Source organism: Haliaeetus leucocephalus, unplaced genomic scaffold, assembly GCF_000737465.1.
Source record: "Haliaeetus leucocephalus isolate CR32 unplaced genomic scaffold, Haliaeetus_leucocephalus-4.0 Scaffold229, whole genome shotgun sequence".
Taxonomy (NCBI): domain Eukaryota; kingdom Metazoa; phylum Chordata; class Aves; order Accipitriformes; family Accipitridae; genus Haliaeetus; species Haliaeetus leucocephalus.
Window position 1 is genome coordinate 1,920,485 of NW_010972665.1, and position 15,636 is coordinate 1,936,120.

At 44.4% G+C, this 15,636-nt stretch overlaps 1 protein-coding gene across 2 annotated transcripts in view; it reads right to left on the reverse strand.

Annotated features, from left to right (window-relative positions):
- Nucleotides 1–15,636, reverse strand: part of NDST2 (N-deacetylase/N-sulfotransferase (heparan glucosaminyl) 2) — a 57,790-nt gene that overhangs the window by 13,915 nt on the left and 28,239 nt on the right. For both annotated transcript variants that reach the window (XM_010567761.1, XM_010567760.1), the window contains exons 3-7: nucleotides 11,521–12,919; nucleotides 4,020–4,107; nucleotides 3,668–3,822; nucleotides 1,382–1,567; nucleotides 854–982 (exon numbers count right to left, since the gene is read on the reverse strand). In XM_010567761.1, the coding sequence (XP_010566063.1) occupies nucleotides 854–982; nucleotides 1,382–1,567; nucleotides 3,668–3,822; nucleotides 4,020–4,107; nucleotides 11,521–12,513 (1,551 nt within the window). In that variant the 5' untranslated portion in view covers nucleotides 12,514–12,919. The remainder of the gene's footprint in view (nucleotides 1–853; nucleotides 983–1,381; nucleotides 1,568–3,667; nucleotides 3,823–4,019; nucleotides 4,108–11,520; nucleotides 12,920–15,636) is intronic.

Sequence of the window (15,636 nt, forward strand, 5' to 3'; positions counted from 1 at the left end):
AAGAGCAGCATGTCTTCCTGCTGCAGCCAACAAGAAGGAATTTGAGGCAGCATGATCTGTGGTTGGAGAGGGCTACAAAGCTTCATTTCCTAATTCTACCCATTCAGGACTTTCTAAAAATGACCGCTTTTTTTGTGTCTCTTGCCACCTAGTACATCTTCCCAGCTTCAATGGGAAGTAAGGAACTCATGTGATTTGCCACCCATGGCTAAGAACTGGGAAGGGACTGCAGGGTGTTGAAGGTACTATATTAACTTGGTGGCTTCATGGAACTGTCAAGCATTGAAAAGGGAAAAAGAAACACCTGTGTTAGACCCAGATTTCCCAAAAATGCCTTAGGGTCACAGCTTCATCACAAAAAAAAGCATGCAGAAAATGTTTCACTGTATACATATTGAAAGAAAGGGAAGGACACTTCATAACGAAAGCCCAGAGAAAGCAATTATTCTGAACAAAACTCATCAGTGAGCCAGGGAAGAAGCAGCAGATGTGCATGGAACAGAAGGAGCCAAGGCACATCTCACTTCTGATTCATGAAGATGCAGCAGCCTAAGTAACACCCACTTTACATTGGGCCATGCTCAGCATGTCACCCTGGCTAGTTTCTATCTGCGGAGTGTTGCAATTGTCAACACTCAATACTGATGCTTCCTTGGCAGTGTGTAAAGCAAAGCTGCATTAACTAGCAAGTAATTCCTTGGCCCTCTGTTTTGCATCTCCTTAGCATCACACTGGAGACAGCCACACTGTGATGGGTAGTTACACTGAATCTCCCATAAGATCTAGTCCTTTCCCAAATCAGGCACATAAACTGAGACACCCGCGCACTGATTCCCCTTTCAGATGAGCTTACAGGGTTCAGGAGCACTGTCAGGAAGAGTTCACCACCACGAATGCTCTTGTCCAACTCCTTTGAGCCACCGGGATATTCATTATAGAAGATAGTGTGAGTAAAAAGACCACAGGTCTGTCGAGGCAGAACCTGGCAATATCAGAGAAAAGCAAGGTTAGGTCAGAGGCAGATGCAGCAGAATCTACACATGAATGTGTCAAAGCAGCACTCTGTGGAACAATATAAAGAGTAAGGGACATAAGTGACATAGGTTCAGAGGACTCTTTTGGTATTCCTCACAACCATTTATTCATGACAGTGCAAACAAGTCAGTGGGATCTCAGTTTAGTCTTGTTGTGTTTGGTTTTGCTCTCTGTTCGGTACTGACTTCTGAATTGTACTGAGAAACACAGAAACTGGCTCTAGCCAAGTTTCTTCTCTTTGATTTTGGAAACACTGGTGATATCAAGATTAATGTCTCTGATGCAGGTCACTAGGAGTCTGTCCCATGGGCAGGAAAGTGGGCTCTGCTTGCCCAGCTGTGCTCACCATGATTCCATTATGGATGAATCCACGCCGGTACCGGGCAGGCCGTAGGTGTGGGTATTCCTCTGTGCTTGTTACTTGGATGCTCCAAACGGATTTCCACGCCTCATAGAGTTGTGTGTGGACAGGATAAACCCCAGAATGATGGGGGGCTACGGCATAGCCCAAGTCTGTGGGAATCCCATGCTCCTGGAAGCAGAACATGCAGCTTGATCATTCAATATTTAACTAATATCCTTAATAAGGACCATATTTGGCAATGGACTCCAAGTTGGAGCAAGGTGACTGTTGTGGTTTAACCCCAACTGGCAACTAAGCACCATGCAGCCACTCGCTCACTCCTCCCCCCAGCCCCAGTGGGATGGGGAGGAGAATTGGGAAAAAAAAAAAAAAAGTAAAACTCATAGGTTGAAATAAGAACAGTTTAATAATTGAAATAAAATTAAAAAAGAAATTGTAATGAAAAGCAAGATGACAAAAAGAGAGAGAAATAAAATCCAAGACAAGTGGTGCACAATGCAATTCCTCACCACCTGCTAACTGATGACCAGCCAGTCCCTGAGCAGCGATCCCTGCCCGCCCCCGCCACCAACACCCCCCAGTTTATATACTGAGCATGACATCCTATGGCATGGAATATCCCTTTGGCTAGTTCAGGTCAGCTGTCCTGGCTGTGGTCCCTCCCAGCTTCTTGTGCACCTCCTTGCTGGCAGAGCATAGGAAACTGAAAAGCCCTTGACTTAGGATAAGTGCTACTTAGCAGACATCAGTGTTATCAACATTAATCTCATGCTAAATCCAAAACACAGCACTGGACTAGCTACTAGGAAGAAAATTAACTCTAGCCCAGCCAAAACCAGGACAGTGACAAAGTAACATGAAAACTCTCTGGATTGGGAAACCTAAAATACTGCTTGTACTTCTAGTTTTACGCAACTACATAGATATAAGGGTAATTCTGTATCAACAAGGACATCTAGCACTGGTAACAGCTGCTATAAGAAGGGTCTTGTAGCTTGCAGGTGGGATAAATCAGACTAATTCACAAGCAACAGGTCAGGTTCCTTGGTTACTACAAACTAATAAATGCTGTTAAACGGCACATCTCACTCCCACAATGCCTAGATCTGAGTCACTAGAGGAGGAAAACAAAATTTCCTTAACTGATATAGAAGGAAAGGAAGATGACGACTAGGCTCTGTCTTGTCTCTAGCAATTCAAAGAAAAGCAGACATGAAGCAAGAGACCGTTGAGGGTAAAGATATGGGGCCTGGAGCTATACTAAAATGACAGGAAATACCTGAATTTCATGGGGTTTAATTCCACTGTGTGGTTCTGGTAACAATATGAATGATGACAGCTCTGCCCTGGTTGTGTACAATAAAACCAGAGCAGAGCCCCTAAATGAAGCAGCAACCTTCTCCTTCCCACTGCTAGCCTGTTTTACATTAAATATGTGTAATTGCATTCTGTGCTTTCTGTCTCTTTGCAGAAGACTGCACTGTTATTTAACCAGTAAAAGAAGGAGCCTAAATTGTTCCTATAATGCTGCAGCTGTGCTCTGAATTCAAGATCATTCCTAATCTGTGTGTGTCATGGGAACACAAGACAGCAGCCTGTTATTCCCAAAGGGATTACCATCAAAAGAACCAAACTAGAGATGAAGAGGACATTTCTTTTCAGTGAAACATGTATACTATATTCAACTCTGGGCTGTAAACATCAAACAGACATTGTTCCATCAATGCAGGATGTTCAAGGCTTCCCCCTCCTCTGCCAAAACCCAGGGAACTTCCCCTGAACTTCCTAGATAAATAACTTCCTTCAGTATTGTCTGGGGAGGCCAGAAGTAGGGCTGTTAGCACACAGAGCATTGCATACTACCGACCAGGTGACTTCCTTACAAAACCACAGTGAATAAGGATGGAAAAGGAAATGCTTTCTCACTGCCAGAGTTTGTAAATTAATTGGATTTGGATGGTAATGCTACAAGTTCAGACCTCAGCAAACAAGAGCCTTGGGATTTGCACCCTGGAATGTAGCGGGGCTGCCTGGGGCCATGCAGGTGCCAGGAAACACTTCCCACTGCACAAGCAGGCATGCAAGTGGTGTTTCTTGCCTGAAGACAGCAGGAGCCATGCTCCAATTTAAACTTCCAGAATTGCTTTTCTTCAGTGCAGCTGAGTTTCTAGACTAGTATTTGATTTCAGTGGGGTCCAAACAGCTATCCCAGGAGAAAAATGCTTAAGGATTAATACTGTAAAGTAAATAAACCGTGATGTCCCTCACCACTGCAAACTGTTTGTTGAGCTTCATCTGCTCAGCCAGCACGGTGACATTGTGGAAAAGATGAGGCTGCATGTGACTCCACATGTGAGGGAACCACCAGAACTCCTTCCTGTGTTTGAGCAGCATGTCATCCCCTTCATCTTCCTCATCTGTACCTACAGAGAGCAGAAAAGGAAGTGCAAAAACAAAAGGCAGAAGAGGGGCTCTGTTTCAAAGCAGTGGCTAATCCCCTGAAATGCTGAGTCGTTCTAACAGAGAATCATGCTCTCTCTGTGTTACACACGCGCGCACGCACACACACACACGTGGGGGCTGTACGCAGGCGCTGGGACAAAGGAGTGCCGGGGCTTACCTGTGTGGTAGAATTTCCCTGAGAAGCCCAGGTTGAAGGTGAAATTTGGGACTAAAGTTCTCAGTTTATTCTGGGTGCTCAGTAAAGCCTGTTTGAATGAAAGGAAAAAGAAATGTTCATATTCAGTTGCTCTGTTAACATTTTTCTGTGCTCTACTGGTGCCCAGTTCAGCCTGAAGAGGTATCACAGGGGATAGGGCTAAGGCATTGTTGCCTGTGGAGTGAAGCACAGTAACCAGGTGCTCCACATACAGAGTCTTTACTTGAAGTAGTTCCACTGTACTAAATGATGACACTTTAAAATCACAGTCAGATGATGCTCTCCAATGTGAAGGACCCAGAATGTCTGTGCTAAGGCAAAAGGAAAATAAATCTCACTTCCAAGCAACACATCCCTTACTCTTTCCAGGTTCAATCTCCCTTTCTCTCCCATGTTGGCTGGGACTTTGCTATGGAACCTCTGCCCTTTCTCTAAGCCTATGTGTTAATGAAAAGGAGGATGGGGCAGCATATGGTGCACAGTCAAAGGAAGGTAAGTCAACAGTATCATGAACAGTAACTAAGTGATCCAAAGGGAGGGGGCTTTTATTTAGAGAGGAAAGGTGGATTCACAGAACTACCCATGCAAGAAGTCCTGCCACAGCAGGGAGGTATCCCTTGCTTTGTGTCCCTTGAAAGTGCCAAAATCCTTCCTTTTGTGGCAGGAAAAGTTTCCTGGCTTCTGCAAAGAAAACCTGGGGGAGCTGACATTCACAGTCATCACATCTCCTACTCTCTTACTCACATTTGCCTGCTTTAAATGTCCAAAGTAATTGCTATAGCCAAAGGGAAGGAGCCTTGTGCCACAAACCCCAAGGTCCACCACTGTACAAAGTAAGACAGCAGACAGCCTTGAGAGGAAAAAAAACAAACCCCAGAGGCTCAGTATGTCACAGACAAGTAAGACACAAACTAATTCCAGTCAAATTTCTTCTGCTGGAAAACAATAAAAAGAGAGAAGCCCTGAGATGCATGCTCTGCTGCTACCTGCGTGCTTTGGGGAAAGTGTCACTGCTGCAGCTCCCCATGGGAGAAGTTCTCAGTCAAATAGGAACCTGGCAGGAGGACTGTTGGCAGGTGACAAAGATGGTCCTTGCCCAGGCAGTTATTTAGATTGTAATAGCTTTTCTAAGAAAGCAATGGATCAGTGGCTGCACGAAGGTCAAGGTGATGACCTCTCAACAGCAGATCTGGGCTAGATGCAAATACACAAGCAACCTGGCACATAATACTGGGAAAAGTATACCAACTTTTCAAACTGTGCAGGGGAGATGGGCAGATCTTTCTGCATTAGCTGCCTTTCCCCAGCCCCAAGGAGCACAAAAGAGCACTACAACGCTGCCTTCACATGGCTCACACTCTATAGGCATTGTCTAGGCACACTGCTCCCTTGGTGGTGAAAGTGCATTCACAAATGCAGACTCTCATTCAGTGGAGGGACCAGCCTTGACACCTACCACTTAAGGATATCCTGACAAATCACTGCAGTCACTAATATTTCAAAACAGTGTTAACCAAACACTGGTCATCACGTTAATTTAAAAATTATGACTTCTGTAATTTACTTCAATCACCCATCCACTGCAAACGTATCCTGGAGCAAATAAGTTGAGTGGTTTTATTCCCAAGGCAGGCAGCCCTTGACCTCTCACACACGGCAAGGTGGGAAGACCAGACAAATTATTTCTGCAGCGCTGCAGACACTCTCAATGCTCTCTCTGAGGGAACCAAGCTTTCAGACTCTTCCCTAGAGATAAACTTATGTGGATGTGGGGAGGAGGAACAGGCAGTGACATCAAGTGCAGCCTGGGACAAATTTCAAAGATCCCAGCTCCTCCACTGCCACATGCCTACCACATCCTTATCCCAGTCCCCACCCAAGAGCAGTATTTTGATAAATGTATGGCACATGACATCTCCAGGACCTATCAAAAATGTAGGCAGTGCTTTTAAAAAGTGACATGCCAGCAGCACCAATGGCTGAAACCTCCTTTGCTGCACAAGATCCAGAATAGGCAACGGGAGGTCAAGTTCCCCTCACGCAACCCCGTAAGACACAGGGACTCATTCCATACACCAGGGAGCACTGACTAAGAGCTGTGCATCTCTCCACAAAACACCTGTCTACCCAGCTGGATGACAATACTGGATCAAATTTCAGACCAGCACCTTGAACACATCGCCCAGTATCTTAGACAGGAAAGTGCCACTTTCTTTTCTTGTCTCCAGAGCTGTCCCAAGCCTCATCACTTCTCTCTGCTGCCCTGAAAGGCACATCCAGTTCTTCAAGCTCTTCAAGCTCGGGTAGGAAGGTGGAGGGAGGAAAGACAGCGGTTAAGAGGCTTAGCATTCCTCTGCACAGAGGGAGATTTAAAGCCTGGCTGGGGTTACCATGACGACACATCTGTCTGATGATAAATCCCCAAAAGCCCTGCTCCAGCAGACAGCAATCCTTTGTGTCCAGGGAGGGACCAGGGAGAAACCTTGGGGGCCCCAGAAACTCTGAGACTATGGAGCCCTATGGAGTCCTGCTTTCCTGGCGGGTCGACTGCTAATCATGTGCCATCCCTCTGCTGATGCTGGGTCCTCTTCACAGCCACATCTATAAGGTGGCACAGTGTAAGTTTGAAGAAATGTCTTTCCCCTGCACAGGACAAAAGAGACTAAGGTGCCAGGTAAAATCTGGAAATTTGTTTCAACAAATTATGCATTCGCTGCTGCCTAGCACACTGGTTCAAAGAGGTCTGTGAGCTGTAGTACGGTAAAACAATACAGATGTGGAAATGGGCTGGGAAGATGGCACTTCTCTCTGCTCTGACGCCTCTGCACTCCGTTTCTCTCTTATAAAGTAGGATGAGTATAATAGTACTAATAATATCTTACAGATGACTCAAGTGGCATTTCATTTATATCCATAATGTGCTCTGAGATTCTTAAACAAAAGGCAATCAAGAAATGTGGAGTAGGCTATCCATTAAGATATGAAAGAGCTAGCCAGATGCAAACAGATCTTCATATGCGTATTTAAGAAATTTAGTTGCTCACATGACACAGGACAGAGGACTAGCATTTTAGTTATGCCCCATCTCTAAAAAGCTAATCCTTCCAAGTATTTCTATTTTATATTTTCTAACTATCTTCCATTCCAAAAATCCTTCCAAGATTCAGCCAAGCCCACTAGCTAGCCACAAAGGCCCCCTCCCCAGCTAAGCTCCCTTCTAGAAGCTCAGCAATGCTCACCCCAGGAAGGAACACGTGGGGTCGCCAAGAGATTCCCACCACTGGCCACCAGAACTCACAAGCCACATCAAGGCCAGACCTACTTCACGCTTATCACAGGCTATCAGCAAACATCCTCTGCAACTCACTACCTGTATTTGTGGAGGCCTTTAGTACTTAATTGGGGCAGCCAAGCTGCAGGCCCAAGTGACAGACATCTACATTCCAATGCACATTTCTGGACACAATGCAAAAAAGGTCTAAGCTTCAGTCTGATGTTTGATGCCTATCACTTTAAAAAAGGCTTTTTTATAATATGAAATGATGATAAATATTTACTTCTAAGCAAATGTTAGGGGAAAAAAATTTAAAATTGTGCCTTTTGTTGCAACCCATTTAAAAAAAATCTATATAATCTCACTGACGGATCTGCAAAGATTTACTCAACAGTCATTACAAGCTCTTGATGCTATCCAGTGAAAGACAAAAACTCTCTCAATGGGGTTAAAATTCTAGGAGCAAGGAAGAAATCAGGGGAAGCCACGGCATCCTCTCTGTACCCTCTTTTAGGCTGCTTCTTTAGGACCTAATCCTCTTCTAAGATGGCACTGTGTCCTTGGCATTGCAATAATACGGGGCTAAACCTTCATGCAACTCTGCTTTTTTAGCTATAAAATTTTTAACTTCCAAAAGTGTTTGGAGAGATTTTAGCTGTTTCATACAAACCCTAAATATTACCTCCCCTATCTCAAGTCCCTCTAAAAAGAGGCAAAAGAAAGGTGGAAATAAAGTTGAGAGTCAGATGCTGGGAAAAGATGATTGCTGTGAGTCTAGGAAAACAGTACATGGACAAATGAAGAGAAACAGATGATAAAAAATGGAGGAAGAAAGCAGAGTGCTTTGACAGCCTCTTCTCAAATGCTCATGCAAAGCATACTAGGAACATGTTGCAGAAACATCTTCTTCATAGGAACTGCCCCTGTGGACACGGGGCAGCACATTCTCAAGAGGATTTTCTGCAGTTTTCTCACTGCCCAGCAGTAGCATTAGCATAGCTCAAAACAGTGCTGTCAAAAGAGAAAGCATTCATGATACTGGTACTTTTAACTCCCCTACAATGTTAGAATCAGGGAGTTCAAAACTGCTGAGTATTTTCATTTCAGGTAAGATCAACCTCTACAATTTAGAAAGGCAAGAGCTGGCTGACAGCCACCTTCACTAGATTCTCTCTCTTCCACCCTCACCATTCATAACCCAAAATGAAATGATTGTCCTTGATTTTCACTTAGCTTGCCCTTAGACTTGCTAGCAATGATTGCTTACTATTTATGCCCTTGTAGAGACTATCAGCAAAAGTTGCAAAAACTCATCTACTTAATCTTCTTTCCTCACACCTAAAGATGACCAGGAAGGATCATAAAAGCCAGATCCTTTGGCATTAGAAATGGCTCATCTGCGTTGGCCAGTTCCATGGAGGTTTGGTAAATTCCGAGGACTGATTTTAGAAGGGGCTAAATGTGGAATAATTGACATGAGAAGGGATTCTCTGAGATTTTTTTTTGTTAACTATGTGCAGCTCAAATCTCTGGTAAACTTTACAAGGGAAAAAACGTTGGGAAAAACGTTTTCCCTGTGCAACTTCCAACTGTTTCAATTGAGGACTGCAAGCTCCTGCTGCAGCCCTTCAGCAGAAACAGACACTCAAGGGTTATTGTCTTTGAAGTAAAAGCAAGCACAATTCCTTTTTTTCTTGTTAAAGAAGAAAGCTATTCAGGTCTCCTTTAAGCATCACAAATAAAAACATTCCTCCTCTCACATAGGACGTCTACCATGGGCATGCATTTGAACAAATTATACTCAGCACTTTCTTTTAATAGTCATTTTGTCTGGGAAGCTCTCTGAACGTGGACCTGCATATGGCAAACAGGCTCACCTGGGACAGCAGAGTCAATTTTATACCTTCACACAACATCCAATCTTCAAACCACCACCCTGACTACTGTAATCTAAGCTTCAAGATAAGGAGCTGTGTGTTGAGATAACAGCCCTGAAACACAGCTTTGATATAAAAGGCCAAAGAAAATGCCAGCTGTTCTGTCACTGTTATATCCCTTTCTCTTCCCATAGCGAGAGGCTATCAACAAATCCATGTAGTTATTTCTCGCTTTTAAAAAATAAAAATTCATTAAACTCTTGTGGCTCTGCAATCAGAGAGCTTCTTTTAAATGGATAAATCTGCGTTTCATCTGCTTTGCCTGAGATTCTCTGCTTACTGATCACAGATTATTCCTCCATTTCACCCTGTTAAAACCCAAAAAAGCATCTTTTGGAATTATCTTGTCTAGGTTTGCTTTTAACATCACTAGAGCAGCCTTTGTTTCCAAGAGCTTTGGCCACCCATCTCCTGTTTTTCTCACATGGGTCTGTAACCTGCACAAACACTACAGAGGTGAGAATCTCTGCCAGTTTGGACTAGAGGGTGCAGGGCCTGCTTAGGACCAAGATAAGATTGTGATCCTTCAAAAAAAATCTTACAGAGCATTTCAGCACCTCAAAACATAGAGACACTGCAGTGAAATGAAGAAAATAAGTATTATATACAGCTGTTCCATTTTTCTATACCTGTCTGCTCAGAAACACTTTTTTTATAGCTGATTGCTTAGAAGTCAAAGGTGGCTCTGAAGATTTATTAAAGAATGAAGCAAGTAAAATAAACAATGGCATGCAATTAGAGCTGCTTCAGGCATGCAGCTTCAAATGAACTGAAAAGATAAAGCTAGGTCTAAACAGAATGCAAGGGTTTCCTTTTCCCCAAGCTAAATCTGGGATCAGAAGCAGAACTTAAAATCTCAAAGACCTGAAAAAAAGGGAGATGAACTGAGTTATGTCTTGCATGGATGCATAAAACACGTAGAAAAGATGGTAAGAGTCCTAGTGAAGTGGAAGAGTGCTCTTGGGAACATGTAACGGATGAGGTTCAGTTCAGATAAGGGGACATGCATGTACAACAGTATTTTGTTTTATACCATTGGCTCAAATGTTCTGTGCCCTTGGATGAAAGGTTAAAGGATGCTTCACTTTGAAGCTGTTTTGGAAACATGCTAAGGCAGCTGCTGTCACTATCGTCATCATAGCTGGTACCCAGGGAACTCCACCCAGGACCTATCCACGGGCAAGTGCTAAATGGGAATCCAGAGTGAAAGGCCTGGGGCCTCATACCTCTGGGAACAGCCTCAGCACACCTAGAGAAACAGGCAATGCACCTGCCTCAATGGCTACAAACCAGAACTGATGGGGAAGATACAAAGGCAAGTCCTTGGCTCCATGAGGCAGCATATGTACACATATCGCGGACTTAGAACATTTTTCCATGTACTTTCAAGGACACAGAGAATTAGAAGGGGCACTTAGTTTTTTACCTTCTTCCTACTTGTCTTCTCCTTTCCCTGTCTCACTTCCCTTTCCTCCACAAAATCTCTCTCTCTGTGCCTTTCCCATATCCTTTCCTAATAAGTCACTATTACTCAAGGAACTGCCAAGGAAAGCAAACCACAAAGATGGCATCTCTCTCTCCCAGTCATAAGGCCACAGAGACGGTTCTCATGAAGGGTTGGTCTGAGCATGTTTCCCTGGTGAATTTTTGGATATTCCCTGCCCAGGGACGGGGGTTGCTGGTGGATGATATGAGGGGGGGTGTAACGAAGGGTGAAAGAAAACCTTTCTTTTCGCAATTTGGTTATGTCCTCAAAAGCTAGATGGCTAAAACATAGACTATAGCAGTTTACACCACATGGACTGTCTCACAGTTTTGCAATATAATATACACAGTTTATATATATATCATAAATAATAACATAACAAATATAGTTTTTCTATTCTAACACAACTTGCCTTTTCCTTTCGAAAAGTAGAGTTTACAGCTACAAATAGGTTGACAGAGGAAATCTGCATATGCTTGTTTCCCATGTTAAAGAGGAGACAGGATAGACCACCACAGACATCCTCCTCTTAAATTCAGAGAGGCCAGCTACAGGTCCCAGAATGAAAAATTCTCCATTTAAACCTGCAAAACTGTTGAGAGAATCACGCACAGTGCCTCAGCATCTTTGCAGGCTACTTCTCTGTTTAAGATGAGAACAATTGCAGCAATCAACTCACTCAAATTAAATGCAACCTTAACTTTCCTTGCATACCACACACACTAGATATTTGTCTGGGGCCTGTAGTTTTTCTGGGGAATTTACCTCTACATCAGACACCTTCATGCGAGTGCCCTCTTTTCCCACAAATATATCATCAATGTCGACGAGGATATAGCGATCGAGTGTGAGACAGAGGCGCTTGCCAGTCAAGTAGGCAATGGCATCCACAAAAATGAGTTTGTGCAGCCAAAAATTGAGGTTATTGCCAAAGAGAACCCGCTGGATCCCATCATGCAGGCCCAGGTCCTGCACCACTGTGGCATGCAATGCTTTGTGGGTGGCCAGGTGAGGAATGGACTCTGAGGACTTCGTGCTGGCCAACAGCACTGGCTCGTAGGTGCTGTGGTTTGACTGGAACACAGTCCAGTCATCACCAGGCAGGGGACCCTGCTCCACCTCGTTAGCCCGCGTGACGTAGAGCAGGGGAGCACTAGGGTTGATGTGATAGTCCCGCAGCCCCAAGTTGGAATGTAGGAAAAGGGGGAAACCCTTGAGCTGTGCACTGAGCAGGCTGTTCTCATTGGCTTTGAAAAAGCCTATAATCCCCACTCCATACTCTACACAGTATTTGTCCAGCAGCTCTCGGTTCCAAGCATCTAGGTTCACATATTTAAGGATGTTCTCATAGATAATAAGAGCATAGCGTCCTCTATCTTTGTCTGTCAGGGTGGGCATATCTCCTTTGCCAGGAGCAATCTCTGTCCTGTATTTAAACCGGCTAGATTCCAGGATGGCCACTATTTCCTGCCCCAGCTGGGAGTAAATGCTTTCCACAAAGACTAGCACCACAGGATCTGTGCGTGAGGTGTCCACAGATTTCGTGAGCCTCCAGCTGGCTTGCGGTGGGATCAGGATGCGGTGCTGGTTGCTGCAGTCACTGAAGGGCAGGGGTGGTGGCTCCTTGATTTTGGGACTGTTAGTGACGTAGTAAGCCAGGATGCACATGGAAATCAGGCTGAAGGCAATGAGCAGCAAGATCAATCTGTGCAGCTCCAGCTGTCGCACGTGCCGCACTACTTTCCACAACTGAATCATGGTGAGGCGGGCTGCCCACCCCCTCCTCACACTCTGCACCCACGTTGCTCTTGAAACCTCCAGTGCCGCTGTGGCAGTACCCAGCAGCAGCTTGCAAAAAAGAAAGAGCAGCTGCGGAGAGAGACAAAGCTAAAGGAAACAGCTACAAGGCTAGACTCCCAGGGATCTGCCATTTATCTCAAGTAACCATGGCCCTCAATTCCCATTGCTCTTTTCTGTGCTTCCTCCTGTTCCTCTCCTCTCACTCAGGAAAGTCTTTTGGAGGAGCAAGGTTTCCTGAATCTCGTCTCCAACAGCAAATCAGTCTGTCATCCTGTGCACAAGCAGTTTCAGCTCAGCCTTCCCAGGTGTCCTGTTTCTCATTTAGCTGTTTCACATTCACATGATGGCACCTTCGCTTTGCATCCTGCAATTTAAAAAGAAAAAGTCAATTCTCAGTATGGATTTATGGTATTTAATGGGTTTGAGATGAAATGGCAGGATCAGCAGGTGCTAGGTGGGCAGCATCACTCGCCTGTCAGCAGGCAGACCTGTTCCCTGGGAAGTGACGCACACCGTTTGTGCATGAGCTTGGCAGAACAACCAATACGGCCTTTGGAAGAAAGGTCCTGACAGTGCACAGGGACTCAGGATTCGCTTTGGGGTGAGATTCTCACACACTACAGCAAACAGAGCTGGTGTACCTGGCCTTCCCCCACTCCTCTTTATGCCACTGAACAGAAAACATGAACCTCTTTTATTCTAGCCTATATTTCAAAATTAACAAGAGGAGGAGAGATCCCTCACATTCTCTGTCTTGTCTTGTTCACATACTAATGACGATGAGTCCAAGTCCTTGCCAGTGACTTCCTAGGCCCTTGGGATACAGCTGTCCCGAACCCAGCAGGATGCCTCAAATTCCGACCAGTTCTCTTGCCCCACAGCTCCTGATTTCCATGGTTCCCACCCCTCTCTACAAGGCCACCCCACTTGTCCTGGGAACTCAAGTTCTTCCAGGGCTCTCAAAACACAGCTCTGGGGAGGCATTGTCCCTCAGGCAACATGGAGCCAGGGTGCACAGGCTGCCCATGCTCTGCACACGTAATTGCTGCCAATTGATTCAGTGGCAGTTGGAGAGGAAACATCTCCTGAAACCTTCCTCACCTTTCCTCATATGCCACTGAAGAGCATGAAGCCAGTTTTAAATCACCAACAGCACGACATAAATTTGGGTTGGTCTCAAACACATGAAAGCTTGTTAGGAAGCTCTCTCACCTCCCGCTTTGTATTTATGACAGCAGACTATTTCACCATATGTTGTTATTTTTCTAGGATAAAATGCTCAACAAAGCCAACAAACACCAAGCCATCTAAAATATAAACACTAGGGAAAGTAACTAAATTGCTCCTTGGTTTAAAACTAATACAAAATCCCTGTGTAGTTTTCTCTCCCTTACCAGAAGTCTGACTTACCTACAGCAATAGCCCCCAGGTGTGCATTACTTGGGATACAGGCATATTTTGGGGGAGCACCTGCTGCCCCTCCCAGCACAGTGCAAGGACACCCTGAATGCCAGATCTTCCTCACCAAGTCAGTCATGCCCAAAATGAGCTCTCTGTAAAAGTTAAACATTTTTTTTCTCTCAAAACCTTTCTTACTCACACACCCACACTCCTGCAGACACGTGTTCCACCACATACAATCCCTCTAACCACCTGGCATAGCTTACAACACCAGGAGGCACAAGAGCAACAATAACGTAAAGTACTACCAAAACAGTTCATCCTTTCTCCATTCCTCCCATTTTTGAACCTTTTTGTTACTACCATTCTGATAAAACAAAGAATAGTAGAAGACTAGTTTGTTCATGAGTTTAAGACAGACATAAGGTTTTTATATAGTAAAGTCAGGGTTTTAACAACTAGCTCCACCAGAAAGGAAACTACTTGCGAGACAGATGCTTATTTTGTAATGTGTATTACTAAACAGAAAAAAATACTTCTGAGTCAGGGAAAATACCAGTTCACAGATGAGGCCAAAAGTCCCACTCTGAAGACTCCCACTAGGCTGTTTTCCGAACGGCTGGTGCAGCTTGAAGCACAGACAAAAAAACCCAAGCAGATTTTATATGGAGAGATATAATATTGCTAACTTCGTGACAGCAGATGGAAAAGAGTCAGAGTGCTCTTTACACAAGCCTTATAATACCATTAAGTATTATCTCAAATAACTTCCATGCTATAAGCTCGGCAGAGCAGGGACTGGCTTGTGTAGTGCACAATGAAACCTCAGCCCCGATGAGGTCTTCAGAATAGCTGTAAGACTGTAAATGTAAAGTATATTACAGAAATAATTTTCCACTGCAGAAACTGAGACGCAGCAAATCTTATTGACGGTCACACTGCAAGGCAGCAATTAATCAAGATTAAAAAAAAAATAAAAATCTCTGTTCCCCAGACTCCAAATGGATCGAGTCTCCATTCCCAAATGGCCCTCTGTAATGACAGAGCTGGATTTGGAAATCCAGCTCAGTCTGTGAAAATAAGCTGTGTTTTCTTCAACACAGACAACCAATCACCTTTCAGTTTTGTCTCTACATGCTGTTAATTTCTTACTGGAAAAATGACAAGGGAGAGAAGGAGAGAAATTACTATGGAAAGATGTAAAAAACAGAATTCTCGCAGTTTTTTCCTTGTTTTGTTACTGACGTGACAACTGGTTTTGAATGCATGACTCTCTGGACTGAGTGCAGGATATGGCTTGTAATTCCAGTTCAAGTCAGGTTCAGTCCTAGTGATACAACGGGACTGCCAGTGTATCAGCATAGTACCCAAAAACATGTGCCACCTTTCAAAAGCAACCAGGAAAATAACCTTTCCACCTCCACAATGAGCCTTTCCCCTCCCACTGACTCTGCAAAGAAAGCCCCAATGATACCACCCTTGTGCTTGGCACTAGAGTTCCGAAGTTGCACTGAACTAGAGAGAGGCAGGAGCCAGTGGAGGCAGAAGTCAGTAGGGCAGACAGAAGTTAGATAGAAACATATAATAAACACTGTATCTTTTTTATGAGGTGAATTCCCTGTTAAGACACAATATATACAGAGCTCCATGGGTATCAGCTGCTATGAGAAGTGGTCTTCC